The sequence below is a fragment of the Rhinoraja longicauda genome, chromosome 1 (assembly GCF_053455715.1).
Source record: "Rhinoraja longicauda isolate Sanriku21f chromosome 1, sRhiLon1.1, whole genome shotgun sequence".
Taxonomy (NCBI): Eukaryota; Metazoa; Chordata; class Chondrichthyes; order Rajiformes; family Arhynchobatidae; genus Rhinoraja; species Rhinoraja longicauda.
The window spans coordinates 121,614,473-121,632,474 of NC_135953.1; the positions used below are offsets into that span (position 1 = coordinate 121,614,473).

At 41.5% G+C, this 18,002-nt stretch overlaps 2 protein-coding genes across 7 annotated transcripts in view; one reads left to right on the forward strand and one right to left on the reverse strand.

Moving 5' to 3' along the window:
* The window catches only part of idua (alpha-L-iduronidase), a 156,280-nt gene extending 150,500 nt beyond the window's left edge, over positions 1–5,780 (forward strand). For all 4 annotated transcript variants that reach the window (XM_078405757.1, XM_078405744.1, XM_078405751.1 and 1 more), the window contains 3 exons: positions 161–237; positions 4,336–4,451; positions 5,551–5,780. In XM_078405757.1, coding sequence (XP_078261883.1) covers positions 161–237; positions 4,336–4,451; positions 5,551–5,657 — 300 coding nt within the window. In that variant the 3' untranslated portion in view covers positions 5,658–5,780. The remainder of the gene's footprint in view (positions 1–160; positions 238–4,335; positions 4,452–5,550) is intronic.
* A 1,141-nt stretch (positions 5,781–6,921) lies between these two features.
* rbp4l (retinol binding protein 4, like) lies at positions 6,922–16,876 on the reverse strand. 3 transcript variants are annotated; one of them, XM_078405663.1, is made up of 6 exons: positions 16,804–16,876; positions 15,383–15,500; positions 13,275–13,411; positions 12,537–12,649; positions 8,964–9,176; positions 6,922–7,362 (listed from the first exon to the last, which is right to left on the reverse strand). In XM_078405663.1, exons 2-6 carry the CDS (start codon positions 15,497–15,499, stop codon positions 7,349–7,351), a joined length of 594 nt encoding a protein of 197 aa, XP_078261789.1. In that variant the 5' UTR covers position 15,500; positions 16,804–16,876; the 3' UTR covers positions 6,922–7,348. The 3 variants fall into 3 exon arrangements, with proteins under 3 accessions (XP_078261789.1, XP_078261806.1, XP_078261797.1); XM_078405680.1 differs by having other exon boundaries at positions 16,770–16,870; XM_078405671.1 differs by lacking the exons at positions 15,383–15,500; positions 16,804–16,876 and adding an exon at positions 15,524–15,650.
* Positions 16,877–18,002: the final 1,126 nt, after the last annotated feature.

Below are 18,002 nucleotides of genomic sequence, written 5' to 3' on the forward strand. Positions count from 1 at the left end.
ATCTTGAGTGCTGTTATCATCTGGTTATGAATTTATTGGTTATTAACGTCTTGGCTATTTTATATGGGTTTAGAGATTTCAACTGATGCATGTTTGAAAAGTTTCCAGGTTAAATAAATTATAAAAGGTAGTGTGAACTATGTTCCAATTATTTTTGCAGGTTAATGGAGTGAGTTTCATACCTCTGACTCTGGGTCAAGTGGCAATCAGCTGGACTGATGGTTGTGTAAATTCAAAGTAAGTACTGAAATTAAACTGTACAATTTTAAAGAGGATGCAGGGCAGGCGTAGGTGCATTAATCTCTCATGTCGATAAGGGAGGTTGAAAATGCTGTTAAAAACTTACATAGGATCGTGACCCCCTCCAGGAACCTCCCAGCACTACCCGCCACCAACCCATCTCAACCTCAACCACTGTAAAGGGAGTGTCAGGTAACACGGAAACAAGGAGAGGTAAAAATGAAAAGGTAAAATGAAACCAATACCAAATTGTGTCAGATTCATTCATTCAAATTTTGATTTGCTTCATTTTAATTGCTTCAATAGAATGAATATTGGAATGACAGTACAAAGCACTGATGTGACTTTGTATATTATTTAGCTCAACCAGCTGGCAATTAATCTCCAGGTATCTATAAGATTGTTGTTGAAAAATAGTGCTTCAGGAGAGAATAGTCACTCAGCTAAGTGAAAACAATTTATTTATCAATTTATTAAATTGCTGTATGCTATGGGGAGTATTTTTATTATGCAAAGCGTCCTCATTTTTAAAAGAAATTAGGACAATTGAAGTATTTTGTTACTGAAAGGCACGAGCATGTAACATGAAGGTGATTTTATTTAAATGTTATACAACTGAGCTTCAAATTCCTGGGTGCTAACATCTCAGATGCCTGTCCTGAGTCCAGCACATACTGTAGAGGCAATGCTAACCATGCCTCTACTTAGAAGTTTAAAGATATTTGGCATGTCTGCGGATCACATCTTGCACAACCACGTACTTGCTTTCTAATTGTGTTTTACACTAATGTCTTGTCTTTTTTTGTGTAGATACTTCACTGCTTTGTAGATTTTAAATGTAATTTATGTTTTTTTATTTGTTGTCTGAGTATATGTACCTGTGCTGCTGCAAGCAACATTTTCATTGTGCCTGTATCCCTCTATATGTCCACATGACAACAGACTTGACTATTGTCCATTGTATGCACTCTTGTTTAGAGTGACAGACACCGGGGACACATGTTTCCCATGCTGTTCATCATTTATCTGCATTATGATGAGGATTACCATATTGAATATTATTTTATATTTATCTAAATGTGCTTGACCCATTGAGTTACTGCAGCACTGTCTTTTTTGGGGGGAAACCAGCATCTGCAGTTTCCTGTTTCTCTATTTATCTTTTCCTCTTTATTTCAGCACCTCCAGTTTCTATTTCAGATCTCCAGATGTGTAGCCTTTTAAACAGCAATTAGCTGTAAGGGATGGAGCACCATCTTGTGTCGTCTAATGATACTGCAGCAGTAATGAGTCTCAAGCTTTAGTTACCACAAAGTCCAGCTGCTGCGATACTTTGTCTTCTCCATCTTCCAACATACCAGTTAATCGTGAACTAACTAGTGGAAGTAAACCAACTCGGTATGTCTGGTCATTTGCCTGTGCATCACTGTATGCTGTCTTAATCAGATTGCATGGCCATCAGCACTCTGTTCCAGTAGATGCATTTAAAATCTGCCTCTTTCATGCCCCACCTTATATCCTCTTTTCCTTAATGTAGAGCTTCTCAAAAACAAGTCAGCGTCCCAAACAAAACCACAAATGGATCAAGGATTTATTTAATGAACCGTTATAATCAGTGCAGGTGACCCGTAAGTAAGTCCGTGAGGGATCATTATGTATCTCCTGACCTGTCTTGGCAGATTGCTGGTGAACGGCGCTGATGTTAATGATTGTAGTATGGAGAGGTTAGTTTGCCTGCATTGGGAACTGTGTGGGAACAGGCTCCTTGTGAAAGGTCCCTCTCCAAGTGGGAATCCCTTTTAGCCACTTCATTCAGGGGGCCCTTTCTCCATTCTGCCGAGGGATGAGGCTGTCATATTCTGTTGAACCTTCTCTTGCTGCTGTGGTTCTTCATCCTTTGCCTTATGTCCCTCAGGCTACACCTCTGCTCACTTCTCTTCCTCCAGCACATAGAGCTGTCTTGTGTTGTGTGGCATGCGGTGCACAGTGATGAAGTCTTCGCACCTGATAAGACATATGATATGCCTTCATCTGAATGGGTGCTGGCAGCAGAATATGGAGCTAGCATTCCCTGTGGCATTCACAAACCAGCTGCTGTGGTCAGACAAACCATGGAAATAAAGAGTATCTGCCCTGTCTCCCAGGATCCGTCCCTCAGTACAGTGACTAGCTCTGGAAAATGCCTCCCTCTCATCATGGACATGTGTGGTGCTGGAAAAATAGCTCTCCATAAAGAAATTCTTCTCATGATCTATAAGCACCAGAACTTTGAAGGAGTGACACATTTCCTGATGAGGATAATGTCCAGACTATTAAGGTCAATACTTTTGGGCACAAGGTTGTTGATTAACCGCACTCATGAGAAGGCAGCTGACCAGTTATTGTGCCGGAGATCTCAGTTTTCAACTGAAATCAATATATCCTCATGTAAGCAGAGCCCAGTTGACTCTGATGCATCAGTGAAGAGCAAATTATACGACATGGTGGGGATCTGCATGAGATCACTAGGGAAATCCTGTGCAAGGAAGTTGAAAGCAAGTATAAACCTGACCTCAATAGAGACAAACCAGGCAAGAGAGCGAGGCCAAATGTCTTTCTGCAGCATTTCACAATGCTCCGCGGAAAGCCTTCAATGAATAAGGAGGTGAGCACCCCTTAAAACAGTCAGTGAATTAACAATTTGAATCAAGACACCAACAAGAAAATTGGTAGAAAACCGCTGTCTTCAGATCATGATCCTCTGTGGGACCAGGATCCTATATGGGGCCAACTAAGCAAGGCATTGCATGAGGAGGCCTGGGGAAGACTGCACAAGAGGCTCGGGAGACTGAAGCACTAACAACTCTTGTTCCAGAACAACAGCACTGCAGCTTAATGAGGCCAAGTTGAACATCCAGTCACCTTGATCTGGGTGAAGTTTTCACCAACAGGAACTTCTAATTGACTTTGTTCCAGAGAAATAATACAGGCTGAAACAGGCCCCTCGGCCCAAATCGTCTATGCCGATCAAAATATCCCATCTAAGCTAATCCCCTTTGCTTGTGTTTGCATGTCACCTATCTTAGTGTGAACTTGATCATGCCATGTAGATACTCATCTAAATTGTTGATATAGATGACAAACAGCAATGGGCCCAGCACCGATCCCTGAGGCACACTATGAATCACATGCCACCAGTCCAAAAAACAACTTTCCCCCACCATCCTCTGCTTCCTACCATGAAGCTAATTCTGGATCCAGTTAGCTATCTTTACCTGGATCCCATGGAATCTCATTCTCCAGAGCAGTTTACCACGTGGAATATTTTTAGAGGTCTTGCTGAAACCCATATAGATTATACCCATGGCCCTGCTTGAATCAGTCTTTATGATTACCTCTTCAAAAACCTCAATCAAATTTGTGAGACACAAACTCCCACTTACAAAACCATACCCAATCCTTGATCATCCATTATCTCATCAAATGCGCATATATCTTATCACTCAGAATCCTCTCCAGTAACTTTCCTACCACGGTTCTTAGATTCACAGATCTTTAGTTCCCAAGGTTTTCTTTGCAGCAATTCCTAAAAAGTATTCTCCTGAGGCAGGTGTTAATGAATGTTTACAGCTTGTTTGTTGTGTGTTTTGTTGTTTTCCATGTCTCTGATCCATACAGCATCACCTGCTTCACATTTGAGTTAAAGATGCGTATTTTGGTGTTGATTGAGGTGTGTTTTGAACTCCAGATCTTCCTGACCATGTTAAACACCACGCTAGCCTTATTGATTCTGCTTTTAGCCTCCCTCGAATCTTCCGGCACTTCACCTATGTCTAACATATAACTCAGCCAGGGCTCCTGCAATGTTATCTCCAGCTTTCCAGTGTCCTTGGATATATCTGATCAAGCACAGGAGGTTTATCTACCTTCATATGTCTGAGGATGAACAGCACCTCCCCGACTGTAATAACGACTGTCTTCAAACATCGCCAGTAACCCTCCCAACTTCCCTAGCAGGAACTTCATTTTAATGTAATTGTAAATATCAATAATCAGTATTTGTTATTTTAAATTGAAGCTAAGATATGGCTACTATTTTTCTTCATTCTATTACAGATGTTTAAAAACATTTGAAGTAGAGTTTTCAATTGATGGAAAAGTTTACAAAAGAATTAATGATAAGGACACTATATTTACCATTTTTGTATATGCTCCATTCAGCAAGAGAAAAGGTTAGTAATGTATTTTTGCTTCTGCTTACACAATGAATTTATCCAAATAGTACAGTATAAATGTATTTGACTTTTTAACCATGATCCACACATGACACAATTCACATTAAAATCTCAAAGTTAAAACACTTTTGTTGGCGCAGATGGAAAATATGGGATGAAAATACAATTGTAATTTCTCTATATGTTGTGCTTATGTATAATGTTGCTGCAGAAATGTAACTTTTGCTCTAGATCAAGTAATTCCCCTGATTTTATTCCAGTTTTTCTTTGTTGAAGCATTTGCATAGCACAAAACACAAACCAGAACTCCTTATAGATTATGTTCCATTATAATTTCCAACAAAATGGTTATTTAACTTGATATTCTTTACCTTTTGTTTGTTTCTTGTTTTCGGCACAAGAAATATTTTTGAAGATATTTGGTGAAACAATGATTAAAAGAACAAAAATGCAGGAAATTGTCCTTCACTTTTTCCTGTCCTGAATGGGAGGCTGACAACTTTTCCTGAAGTACTTTATCAGATAACCTAGCTGAGATGAAAAAGTTAACCACAAATTACAGTAAATTAATCTATTTTGAGAGAGAATTTGATATTTCAAAAGAATGAGGTACGCAGTGGAAAATTGGGATGTGGGTAGTCCTTTTCCCTGCCTCCACTGCTAAGTTTGTCTTTGCTGAAGACCCTCCTCTTTCTATCATGATGAAAGGCCAGCAGAACAGGCAGCAGTATACCCCATTTTTTTTTACAGTAAAAGAGTATGTCAACACTAACAAGCAAGGATATACAATCTTGGCCTCGGCGCCTTCTGGAGACTAGCCTTATATCTATTATGACAATAATATTCACCACGTTATTCTCTCGAGCAAGAAAAGGAAGTCCACTTTGCAGTACACCTTCATGAGGGGAGGGGAGGGGGGGGGGGGCTCTTCCAAGTTAAAAGCCCACTCAAAAAAAGAGTTCATTGGTTTGATTCAAGAAGAATATCATGTTCCAGCCTATTAGAGGTTTTAAGGTGCAATCGTTCATCTTCAAGAAATTTGAGGGCAAAATATCTTTTTTATCACTTCTCATGTTATCTTTTCTGCCTCTGACAGATCTTTCACAGGTGTCCGGCTTCTACCAGATTCGTGCAGTGAATTACTGGGGCAAAGCTGGAAAATATTCCAACCCTGTTAAATACATTGAAGGGAAATATTACTAAATGTTTATGAGGAACAATTGTAATATCAATATGTACATACATGAGTCTGCTCTAAGCAGATAATTATCTAAGATCACATGGCAATGCAAGCCAAATGATTCTTATTTCAAAATGACATCATGAATGGAATATTTTTAATTAAGTTTAATAATAAAATTCTATTGGTCTTTTTTATAAATCGCCAATAAATTTGCACTGCGATTCATTAATGAGAAAAGTCCACAAGTCCTTTCATCACGGGTAACGGTTTCCCTGAATTGGTCAGAACTGAACATGAGATTAATGAGAGTTTCAGAAACTTAAATAAAACAAATATAAAAGGCAAACATCCCTAGCTCACTCATACTGTTCTCTGCCGTTTAGAGCCCCAGCTTCCAACCCCACTCCCAACTCGCAAGGTGCACCTGCGAGCCCTTCTTCACCCATTGAAAGCTGACAAAGTGCTGGGAGTAATTCAGCGGGTCAGGATCTCTGGAGAACATGAATAGGTGACATTGGGACCCTCCCTCAGAGTGATTCAGTCGGCTGAGTTACTCCAGCACTTTGTCTTTCAGTGTGCTCCCTCGGTCACTGGGGCTCCCGCCCCTCTCACTTACTGTCGCTTTCAAGTGGAGTATGTCGGCAACTCTGGGGAAGAAGGAGGTGGTGTTGATGGTGGGGAGAGGGTGGTGGAGGGGGGCGGATGGGTGAGGGGGGTGAGGATGGGTGGAGGGGTAGCCCCAGCTTCCGACCTTCGGGTCGCTGCCCTGGCATTTACCATTCTCCCTTTTGTCTCTCCTGCCTTCTCCACCCTATCATTGGCCTATTGTTTTTGTTCTTCTATCCTCACTCTCTCAGCACCTTAAGGTTTGACTAATCTCTGTGTTCCATATCTGATTGCCAACCTGAAATGCTAACTCTGTTTCTCTCTAAACAGTGGTGGCGCACCTTGTTCAATATTCCCAACAATTTCTGTTAATTCAGTTTCACATCTCTTTTCTCGTGTACTTTTTAAAGGTAGCAGGCTTTATTTAAATCCAACCCACCACTTAATTGGGAGGTGTGTCGTGGCTACTGCAAGGGACAGGTCACAACGTGGATGCCTCACTGAAACTATGACTCCTCACAATGTTCACCCACCTTCCTCATTGAACAGTTTGTCTACACAAGGGCTCTCTGTTCATTCTATCGACCACGGTGTATTACAAGGGAAGTGGCTGCCAGTGCATCATGTGGGACGAACCTCGATTACTGAAATGAAAACTGGTTACAATCCTTCAGCAGATATATTTAATCATAAAATTCACAGTTATATCTGTCTCTGGATACACATACTCTATGACATCAACAATATATTTCCATAATTGTTTGAGAATAAATGGTCTTTGTCATGGTTTTTCCTAGTAAACAGTCACATTTGTCTACGATTCGACAAAGAGAAAATTATAATGAAGTTCATTTCATTTTTAATTACTGTTTAATGCCAAAAGTCTATTAATGTGAAGGGCAAGTGTTTAAAATACTTTTTATGAGTCTGTTACTAACAATTTCAAAAAAAAGCTTTAGACTGTAAACCAACTATTTCTGAACCGAACGTGTTGAGAAGATCTAATGGTTTTGCATCCACTGGTTCAACCTCTCTCAATGTAACATAGTTTATAATGAAGCTTTAGGTTTCAGCTGCAGACACGTTGTCTCTCCCGTAAGAATCTTTAAGGGCAAGCACCTGAAAAAAAGAAAAATATGAGAATTAAATTGGGACTCTTAGATTACTATAATAATAATATTGAACCTAAATCTCCATAGTCCAGAATTTGCAGCATTTACATAGAGAGGTACAGCATGGATACAGGCCCTTTGGCCTAATTTGCCCACGCCGACCAAGATGCCCCATCTACACTAGTCCCAACTGTCCGCATTTGACCCACACCCCTCTAAATCTTTCCCAAAATGCTGGAGTAACTCAGCAGGTCAGGCAGCATTTCGGGAGAGAAGGAATGGGTGACGTTTCGGGTTGAGACCCTTCTTCAGACCAGTCTCGACCCGAAACGTCACCCATTCCTTCTCTCCCGAGATGCTGCCTGACCTGCTGAGTTACTCCAGCATTTTGTGAATAAATACCTGCGATTAGTACCAGCATCTGCAGTTATCTTCTTAAATCTTCCCCATCCATGTACCTGTCCAAATGTCTTTTAAATGGAAAATAAACTCAGTATATTCCAATTAAAAGAGATAGGAAGGCTCACAAAGTGCAATTTTTCCCTGCAGGTCTACTGTGCATCTGACCCACTGATTTTCAATCATGTGTAGTCTGCCTGGACATGTCTATGCATGCAAAGCCTGCCTGAACAAGATCCCTGTAGACTGGGTCTAAGAGCATGCATCGGATAGGTCCTCTTTAATATGTATTTATCAGTTTTGAAAATACTTGGGCACCAACCCCAACACGCCCAGAACATGTTTCCCAGAGTGGAAATGACAAAAGACAAGAGGGCATAGCTTTAAAGTAAGAGGGGCAAAGTTAAAAGGAGCTGTGAGAAACAAGTTTTTTTACACAGAGTGGTGGGTACCTGGAACAGGCTGCTAGAGGTGGTAATAAAGCACATACAATAGTGGCGTTAAAGAGACTTTTACATTGGCACAGGGATATGCAGGGAATGGAGGGATTTGTATCATGTGCATGTGAGTAAGATTAGTTTATCTTGGTATCATGTTTGGCACAGACATCAGGCTGAAGGGACTGTTCCTGTGCTGTACTACTCTGTGCTAACCCATGGACATATTCCCCACTCTGTCCTTTTTAAGCAATGCCTTCACCTTGTGCCACTCAGCCTGAAGCTGTGAGCCAACCTCTAGAAAAAATGTCCTTTCTTTTCCATGTGTTTCTAAAGTGCTGTCAGTACTTTATGGAATTTTGGCCCAATGCAGATAAAGACCTAGTGATTTTTTTCCAAAATTAGGATGGTTGTGGCCAGGAAGGAAGCACACAGGTTTTGACATTACCCTTTTTCCTGTTGTCCTCATCCTTTTGGCTGGTGGAGGTCATGGCTTTCAGGCTGGGTGTGTGGGAAGGAACTGCAGATGCTGGCTTACACCAACGATAGGCACAAAATGCTGGAGTGACTCAGCGGGCCAGACAGCATCTCTGGAGAGAAGGAATGGGTGACGTTTCGGGTCGAGACCCTTCAGGCTGGGAGCACGCAGAGAGGGCAAAGGGCCATTTCAGAAGCCTTGGTGTTGCTGCATATTGCTTTGAAGATAAGATGCACAGCAGCCGTGCTGTGGCAGCTGTGGAAGAGCTGGGCCAGTGGTGGAGGAGTTACTCACCTGACTGCAGCACTGGTTCAAACTGCCCAGTGAGGCAAATCTCCTCTTGTTTCTGACGCACGATACGCTTGATGTTTGGTGGAAAACCATGAGGGTTGCGGGAGAAGATGAGGGAGTAGCCATCATCACAGGTTCCATCCGCCTTCTGCCGGCGGCAGGCATATGTGACGGCATAATTATCATAGTCAGTGTCAATCACCCAATACTGGTCACCTAGGGAACACAAAACACCGCTCAGTAGCTGATCATGTTGTGGAGCCACAAGGGACTGCAGATATTACATTTAGTACTTCCAAATGATATCAACAGAATCTACTTGCATTTGGAAAATGGAGTTTCTCAATGTTACTATTGATAAAAATGTTGTATGAAGATCCACTATTATTGAATAATTCACTCACAATACAGGTTTACAGATAGGAAGGGCCTAGAAGGATGTGGGCCAAATGTGGCTAAATGGGACTAGTTTAGATTGGGTATTTTAGTGAGCATGGTCAGATTGGGCATGTTTCTGCACTGTATGATTCTATGACTAATCAGTGATTTTGGAGGAGTTTATTTTGCCCTGTCATTGTTATAGAGTCATAGGCGGAGAAGGGAAGTAGTCTCTGATTCTGCACTACCCATCAACCGCCCGTTTACACTCGTCCTGTGCTAATCCCACATTCTCATCCACTCCCGATTCTCTCACTTACACATTAGGGACCATTTACAGTGGGAAAATAGCCTAACAACCTGCACATCATCATGATATGAGAGAGAACCAGGGCACCCGTGGTCATAGGGGGAAACATGCAAACTCCACACAGACAGGATCTGAGGCCGGGATTGAGCCAGGTCTCCGGTGCTGTGAGATGCTCTACCAGCTGCACTACTGAGCCTCCCATTGTTATGTGATTAGGAGAAGATAATATACTGTCACAGACGGCAGTGGAGGCCAATTCACTGAATGTTTTCAAGAGAGAGCTTTTAGGGCTAACGGAATCAAGTGATATGGGAAGTAAACAGGAATGGAGTACTGATTTTGGATGACCAGCCTTGATCATATTGAATTGTGGTGTAGGCTTGAAGGGCCGAATGGCCTACTCCTGGATCTTTTTCTGTTTCTATATGTCAGTAAGAAGATTGGAAATTGTGGTCACAGTTGTTGAACACTGAATTGGAGGCTGACTTGGCTGAAGGCTTCCTTAATTAGTTTGCAGCTCGGAGAAAAGGAAAGGAGAGGGTTTGATAGTAGCTGGCTCTGTCCAAACTCCTCTTCCTCTCCTCTTTCTGATTTATAATCTATACCCCCCTCATCTGATCACATTGCTGCCAAACTGATAGTAAGGGCCAGACCATGGTGAAGGTGAAGGTGAAACTGTGGCCCAGGTGTGAACATCAACACTTGTTCAATCAGGGGCAAGTCACAAGGAAGCAGTGGCAAAAAATCATAGAGTCAACGTGGAATCAGGCTCTTCAACACACCATGTACATGCCCACCCATCTGTAAATATCCACTCTTCCAGCACTTGGCCCATAGCCTTCTGCACTAAAGGCAATTCGTCGACACGCCTTAAATATTGTCTTCAACTCTATTACCATTGCTCTCTCAGGCAGGGAATCTTAGGTATTCGCTACTCTCAGGGTGAAAAAAAGTCCTCTCAGCTCCCCTATGAATCTCTTAACTCTCCCCCTACTTCTATGTCCTCTAGTTTTATCTTAAACTGTAGTGGTAATAGTCACAACCAGACCCAGAGGTAGTGCTGAGAATGCTGTAGTTTAAGATTAGATTTATGCCAGCCTCCCTAGTGCCCCGTAGATTCTTTCTCAGTTATGATTGATGAACGATACAGCATGGAAACATCCCTACAGCCCTCCAAGTCCACGCCAACCATCGATCACCCATTCAGACCAGTTCCATATTATCCCACTCTCACATCCACTCCCTACATCCACTGAGGCCAATGAACCTACAGACCTGGTGCAATTTACTGAGGCCAATGAACCTACAAGCTCATATGTCTTTGGGTTTGGGAGGAAATTGGAGCAGGCAGAGGAAATCCACACAGTCGCCAGAAGAACGTACAAACTCCACACAGACAGCTTCTGAGATTAGGTTTGAACCCAGGTCTGGCACTGAAGCAGCAGCTCTACCAGCTTCACTGTGCCGCCCAGAAGAGGTGCTTCCCAAATGCCAGCCATGGAAGAGCTTGGAGTAAATTGTCTGTCTGGTATCATGGGAATGAATGATGGTGTCCACTCATTGGAGATGGTTGAGTGATTAGAGCCTTAATGCTGAGGTTGTGGATTGAGAGGGAACATTATATTTGGTTTGTTTATCCTGTCAGTGGATTTGGCAGGGAAAACGTTGGAGAAATCAACGTTTTGGTGATTTGTGGTGCCTGCTGCAAGTAGTCCATGCCTTTGAACTTTACAGGAAGGTGGGAATCACTGCTATCAGGTCGGCCAGTAGCTATGTGGTGAGGGTCATGTTGTGCTTGTTGAATACTTCAAACTCAATTGTCAGGCCACCTCATTCATATACCCAACACCAGCCTTCGAAATGAAGCACACTATTCCAATCTTCCTCAATTCATGGGATTGCCAGGCGAATAAAGGAAACACTCATGGGTGCTCTCAAAGCCTCCTTAAAAAAGGGAACACTCTCATGGATCCCTGGCCCATAAACAATCAAAGTGGAGAAAGAACATTTGTGATCCTTGGGCTTCTTCACTATGAGCCCATGGAAGCCCCTTCGTCTCCCATCTCCTACCTGACCACCCATAGGTTCTGGAACAACTTTATTTGTGAGGCATAGGTAAATGTCAAGCAAAGGCATTAAAAACAATTATGAAAATGTTGTCAGTGCTGGCAGTATGAACATACAAAAGAGAAAAAGAGATCGAAAGATCACTTAAAGGTTTGGACCAGAAATATAAAACATGCAAACTAAACCGGAACTATATGATATTTTTATATGGAATGATGACGGGGCCTTCATGCTGGCTAACACTAAAGGCTGGCTCAGTCCAAATGGAAGATGAGTTCTGTAAAAACTATAAGATCCTAATCACACAGAGACATAAGGAACTGCAGATGCGGGTTTATCAAAAAAGACACAAAGTGCTGGAGTAACTGAGAGAGTCAGGCAGCACATCTGGAGAACATGGATAGGTGACACTTCTGGTCAGGGCCCTTCTTCAGACGGAATGTTGGAATTCTCCAAGGATGCTGCCTGACCCGCTGTTATTCCAGCACTTTGTGTCTTTTTTAACGAATTACGCGAGTCGATTTTCACATAGAATGCTCCAAGTATCGCTAGTATTGCTGGAGAGGCTAATTCCTATATCAACAAGGTAACCATGCTTCCAATCCACCATATTGTGGCTTCAGTACACCATTACAATGTAGACTTGGATTTATCTTTATGTCTCAGTAACATTGCCTCTGGTAGAAATAACTTATTACAGTCATCCACGAGATTTTACAAAAGGATGTCTATTAAAGAAAATAAATATCAGTGGTAAATTAAGCTATTTAGGTTTAATCTTAGTCTAATCTATAAAAATATGAGTGTTGTCATCCACGCACCTCCGCTGGACAGGTAACTTGCAAGCCCCTGGTAAGTCATCTCCATTTTCCCTGGTTCTAGAGGATTAGGTACATTATATTGAGCTGCCATATCGGCACAGATCACCCAGAACCTACCGGTAAATGGTCAAGCACACAGTTCATGTAGAAAGTAACAGTTACAAAGTTAAAACATGAGCAGTGAAGAAATGTTTTATTCAATCTCATAATACTTTATATCCCAGGAGAAGAAGCCAATTATATTGATTGATATGGTTTTACGTGATTTCTTTCTGATTCGATCATTTTGTAATCTTTCATGTATCATTAGAGCAGACCAGCTTTAAAAGTGTAAGCTTGGACAACTCAGGTTCCAAAGGTTGGTAGATCTAATGGTAGATTTCTATCTGGTGGTGGGTTTGTCAAACTATATAGATTAATGTACATTCAAACTAGAAACATAATATTAATTGGAATCCTTATGTAAACAGCTTAAAAAGCAACTTATGGAAAATGTAATTTGTCAGAATTATATGTTTAATATTTAAATTTGATTTGTCAGAATAAGATGTTTAATATTCAATATTAATAAATAAATTAAAACGTATCTTCATTTAATCTTACTCCAACTCTGTTACAGCACTGTACCTAAGATATTAAAAGAGTAACGTTGAATATCGTTAATTAAATAATTACTTTGAACTTTGCTTGATGCATCTATTCAGCATCAATCCGAAATGGTGGTAAAATGAGACTCACCCAAAAATCTTTACTCGTCCCTTTGAAGAGGCTGTCATAATTCCTTCATCATCCACAAAATATTCAGCCGAGATGTTGTCCTGAAGGAAGAGCCCCTCTGGGTCTTTCTTTGCCAGAGCATACCATTTACCAGAATACTGCAATTTATGAAACATAGAGACTATAGTCCCTGATCGACTTACATATGTTTAAAAAGATCATTCAAAAATCAATTCACAATTGTGGATTCTCTCCACAAAGTCCATTGGGTTGGGCTTTAGTTTGCACCATATGCCTGGAATTCTCTTGGTAGTCTCCTGCAATGGGACCTCGAGACAAACTATGCAAGAGGCTCAAAGTAGTTGCTTATTTCACTCTTCCAGTCTTTACGCTTAAGTTTAGTTTAGAGACACAGCGCAGAAACAGGCCCTTCGGCCCATCGAGTCCGCACCGACCAGCGATCCCCGCACATTAACACACACACTAGGGACAATTTATATAGTATAAGAAAATAACTGTAGATGCTGGTACAAATCGATTTATTCACAAAATGCTGGAGTAACTCAGCAGGTCAGGCAGCATCTCGGGAGAGAAGGAATGGGTGACGTTTTGGGTCGAGACCCTTCTTCAGACAATTTACACTTATACCAAGCGAATGAACCTAGGTCTTTGGAGTGTGGGAGGAAACCGGAGCACCCGGAGAAAACCCATGCGGTCACAGGGAGAACGTGCAAACTCCATACAGACAGCACCCATAGTCGAGATCGAACCCGGGTCTGCAAGGCAGCAACTCTATCGCTGCGGCACCGTGCCGCTCAAAAAGGTCATGGTGATTATTCATTTTTGTAGAGGCAGATGGGCACCACCCAGAATTCAAGTGACACTAGTCCACCAGCCAGTGGCAGCAGAAGGCCACGTCAGGGCAGGAATTTGGCCTCAAGGAGTTGGAAGCAGTAACTCACAAAGTTCAAGAGACCTCATACCCATGAATACTGAATGTTTCTTTAAAAATCTCTACCTTATATCTCATCTATCGATAAGGACTGAGAACAGGGCTGCACAATGTCCTTTCATGTCAGTCCTGGGAGTCTTTCCAACTGCAGACCTCCTTTCGCCTTACACTGAGTAAACATTGTGCCAACCAATGGAATAATTCATGAGCAGTGAATGGGCATCAGCTGTCGGAAAGGATCTAACATTCTGCAGCTTCACGTACCTACCCTCCAGCCAGATCACCCAGCTTACACACTCTGCCAACTCTCAAGCCCACTGCAGGAAATCGTAGCATAATATTCAACCTCCTCTCTTGTGCAAGGTAAGATGCCATAGAATCATTGGTACCAGCAAAAATAATGTTGAAAAAATGTAAAATAAAAAAAGTTTTTAAAAAATCAAATCAGTTTGAGATACAAAATTGTGACTAAAACAGCTTACGCCACTGGAGAAAGAAATGTTCATGCAACTGGAGCAGACATCACTGCACCACTGTGCAAAGCCAAGGCTGGCGCTGTATTGCCATGTCTAACCATCTTTCTTACATCTGCTTTCCTCAGTTTCACAGTTAGCTCCGATTACGGCACGGTGGCGCAGCAGTAGAGTTGCTGCCTTACAGCGAATGCAGCGCCGGAGACTCGGGTTCGATCCTGGCTACGGGCGCCGTCTGTACCGAGTTTGTACGTTCTCCCCGTGACTTGCGTGGGTTTTCTCCGAGATCTTCGGTTTCCTCCCACACTCCAAAGACGTACAGGTATGTAGGTTAATTGACTGGGTAAATGTAAAAATTGTCCCTAGTGTAGGATAGTGTTAATGTGCGGGGATCGCTGGGAGGCGCCGACTCGGTGGGCCGAAGGGCCTGTTTCCGCGCTGTATCTCTAAATCTAAAAAAATCTTTTTAAAAAACAAGCTATAGATGAAAAGAGCATACTGTACATTTCTCACCACCACCCCCCACCCCCACTTCCATCTCCACAATTGCTTTCTCCACCCAGGGAGCATTCATCAGGTTTGGCAGGAGTTGCTTCAATGGCAACATGATCCTAGATCTAAAATCCTGTTTTTTACCCACAAGAATTTCTAACATTATTTTATAATTTACTGTATTTTTTTAAAAAACGTAAGTAAAAACGTACTCTTTTTTTGTCAAATCCATTCTTTACATGGAATTTATCAACGACGCAGGAGGTGGCAAGGGAATCCTTCACAAACACGATAACCATCGTCAGCAGGACAAACCTGGAGCAATACATCCTGTGAAGAACAAAAAACATTACCTTCATTCTCACATCTCAGAGTTGCAGGAATTAAACCATCCCATCGAGCCCATGCCGACCACCGATCATCCATTCACACTGCTATCCTAGTGCAGTGAGCTCATGCACAGCATGCACATGTACTCAATAAGCCTGCAATTCTTCCCCAAACTACAAACAACGGTTAATGTTGTTTTCTGAAATTAGACATTGGAATAGGAGTGATTTTAATCAAGCTAAATCTCAGATGTCTCTGGGAAGAAACATTTGTCTTGTCTTATCACTATATGCCTGTGAGGCTGCATAGATTGGCAGCCTCGTGATTCCCACGTTCTTCCAAGCGAGCTAAATTATTTTCCTCAGCACTTAATTGATTTAGTTGCACCTAAGAGAGCCTGCTTGCTCGGTGAGGGCTAAATGGCGACAACATTTTGGCTGAAAAGCCGGTTTTAACCCTTACATTACAACTATCTCAGTAATAACACCCTTGGTAGCAGCAACTCTTTCACAAGGGCTTCGGAAAAGGTGTGTGTAACTCAGGGAGGGCAGCACAGGTGGCATAGAAATATCCACCAGGGAAGCTTTAGCCTGATCATAGCCTGCCTTCTCTGATCAGCAATGCTTCACAGGCTTGGACTATCTAAGTCTGTAATATTCAGTTTCTTGTCTATTGGATCATGCTTACATTATTCAGCTTCCTGTTGGTGTTCCTCCCTCAACAGCTACTATTATAAGTGTTGGAAGAGCAGATGCAACCAGTGAGATGAACCCGCTCCATATTGGAGGGCTTGCTCTTTCATAGCCAGGGTAGCCTGATAGCTGTGACCACAATTTCATTCACAACCATGTGGATCGATGCAGTATGCACATTGCTGCATTTTTCCAATCTCAAAATTGCATGTAATACAATCATTTTTACAGTGTAATAATGAGCATTGCGAATTTCCAGGCCATGGTACCATTCCAGGAGATGCTGAGAGTTGACAAAAAACCTTTAGAACATGAGATAATATGCACTGGAGAATGCACCAGGACCCTAAAGCCTATCCACCATTCTGTATGATCATGGCTAATCTACCCCTTCCTGTACCAGATCCACATAGCTCCGATCAAAATGAGTTGACTTTTACTCTTATCCATTTACGTTAGCACTCAAATATCAATATTTTGAACATATGCATTAAGCATCATCACTCATCAGGAAAATAATTTGTTTTTTATTTTAGCACAGCTGAGATTGCTGGAAGCTTAAGAAAATATCACTTACTTGAAGAAATTTAAGATACTTTCAGAAAATTCACCTGTTGCAAATTGTGGGAGACTTTCTTTCAAAGTGAACTCTCCGGTCTTGCCTGAATCAGTCCTGCGTCTTTATGATCGACAGTTTAATCTGTAAACTAAGCTGCCTTAAATATTAATGATTTGGCAGACTAATTTGCTATTTTTGTCCCAACATTCACATAATGCTTAATCTTTTGCTAATCCAATGAGAAGAATCCCCAATTAATCCTTGTACAGAAATAGATATTTTCTGCCCACAAATCTGAAGGTGTTATTCATCAGTCACTTTTTCAGAATTTATGACCATTTATTTCCTTCAAGAATTGAGTTATATTTAAAGGAAAAACATAAATGTGTTCACAGTGGTTTTAAATTTCTTCAGGTATTAAAATCAGATGAACCAATTTGTTGAACAATGTAATTTGTATTCTGTTTCACATTGGGATAGCGATTACATGGGGATTCCTTATTTAGTATTTCTACCATCGTTTATCTGCGTCCCTACTCTAAATTAAAGTGAGAGGAAGTACAAGGAGATTCCAGATAATTGTCCCATCCACAGGTCAGGATATCTCAGGACAAGCAGCAGTTTAGGTTAGATTATTCACATCCACTGAGATGAATATTATTCGGAATCCTCAATTCAGAATCTACAAAGAGATTGAAAAAAATTGCAAACTTAATGTAAACTTATTTATGATTATAAATAAGAACTCCCTAGCACAATTTTAGCCCAGAAGCTTCAAGCTAAAATACAGGTGATTAGTTGTTACAATAACAAGCTACAGAAAGATGCTGCAAGATAGTGAGTCCGTTCAAGAAAGGAACAGGGTGTGTGATGTAGGAAAAAAATTCTTCACCTTTCTGAGGGGAGAAATTATCTGGAATAAATAAGACGAATTCAGGTTGACTGTAACTTAATCTCCTTACTTGCCACCTGTGAAATAAAGCAGCTTAATGATTTAAATCTAGCTTTGAGGCACCATATGTCTTGCAGTTCAGCTTTGAAGGGATATGAGAAACACAAAAAGACACTCACCAAAGATATGGGCTTGGGAAATTAAATTTAGGGCATTTATATTGGCTGGAAGGGACTGTGGAGACAGGGACCGTCTGGCCCTCAGGCAGATGTGTATACACATTCTATCTGAGTGTACCACTCCTTTCCCCTTCTGAATAGGCAGGCACACAGTTTACACTAACAGCAGCACATTGCATG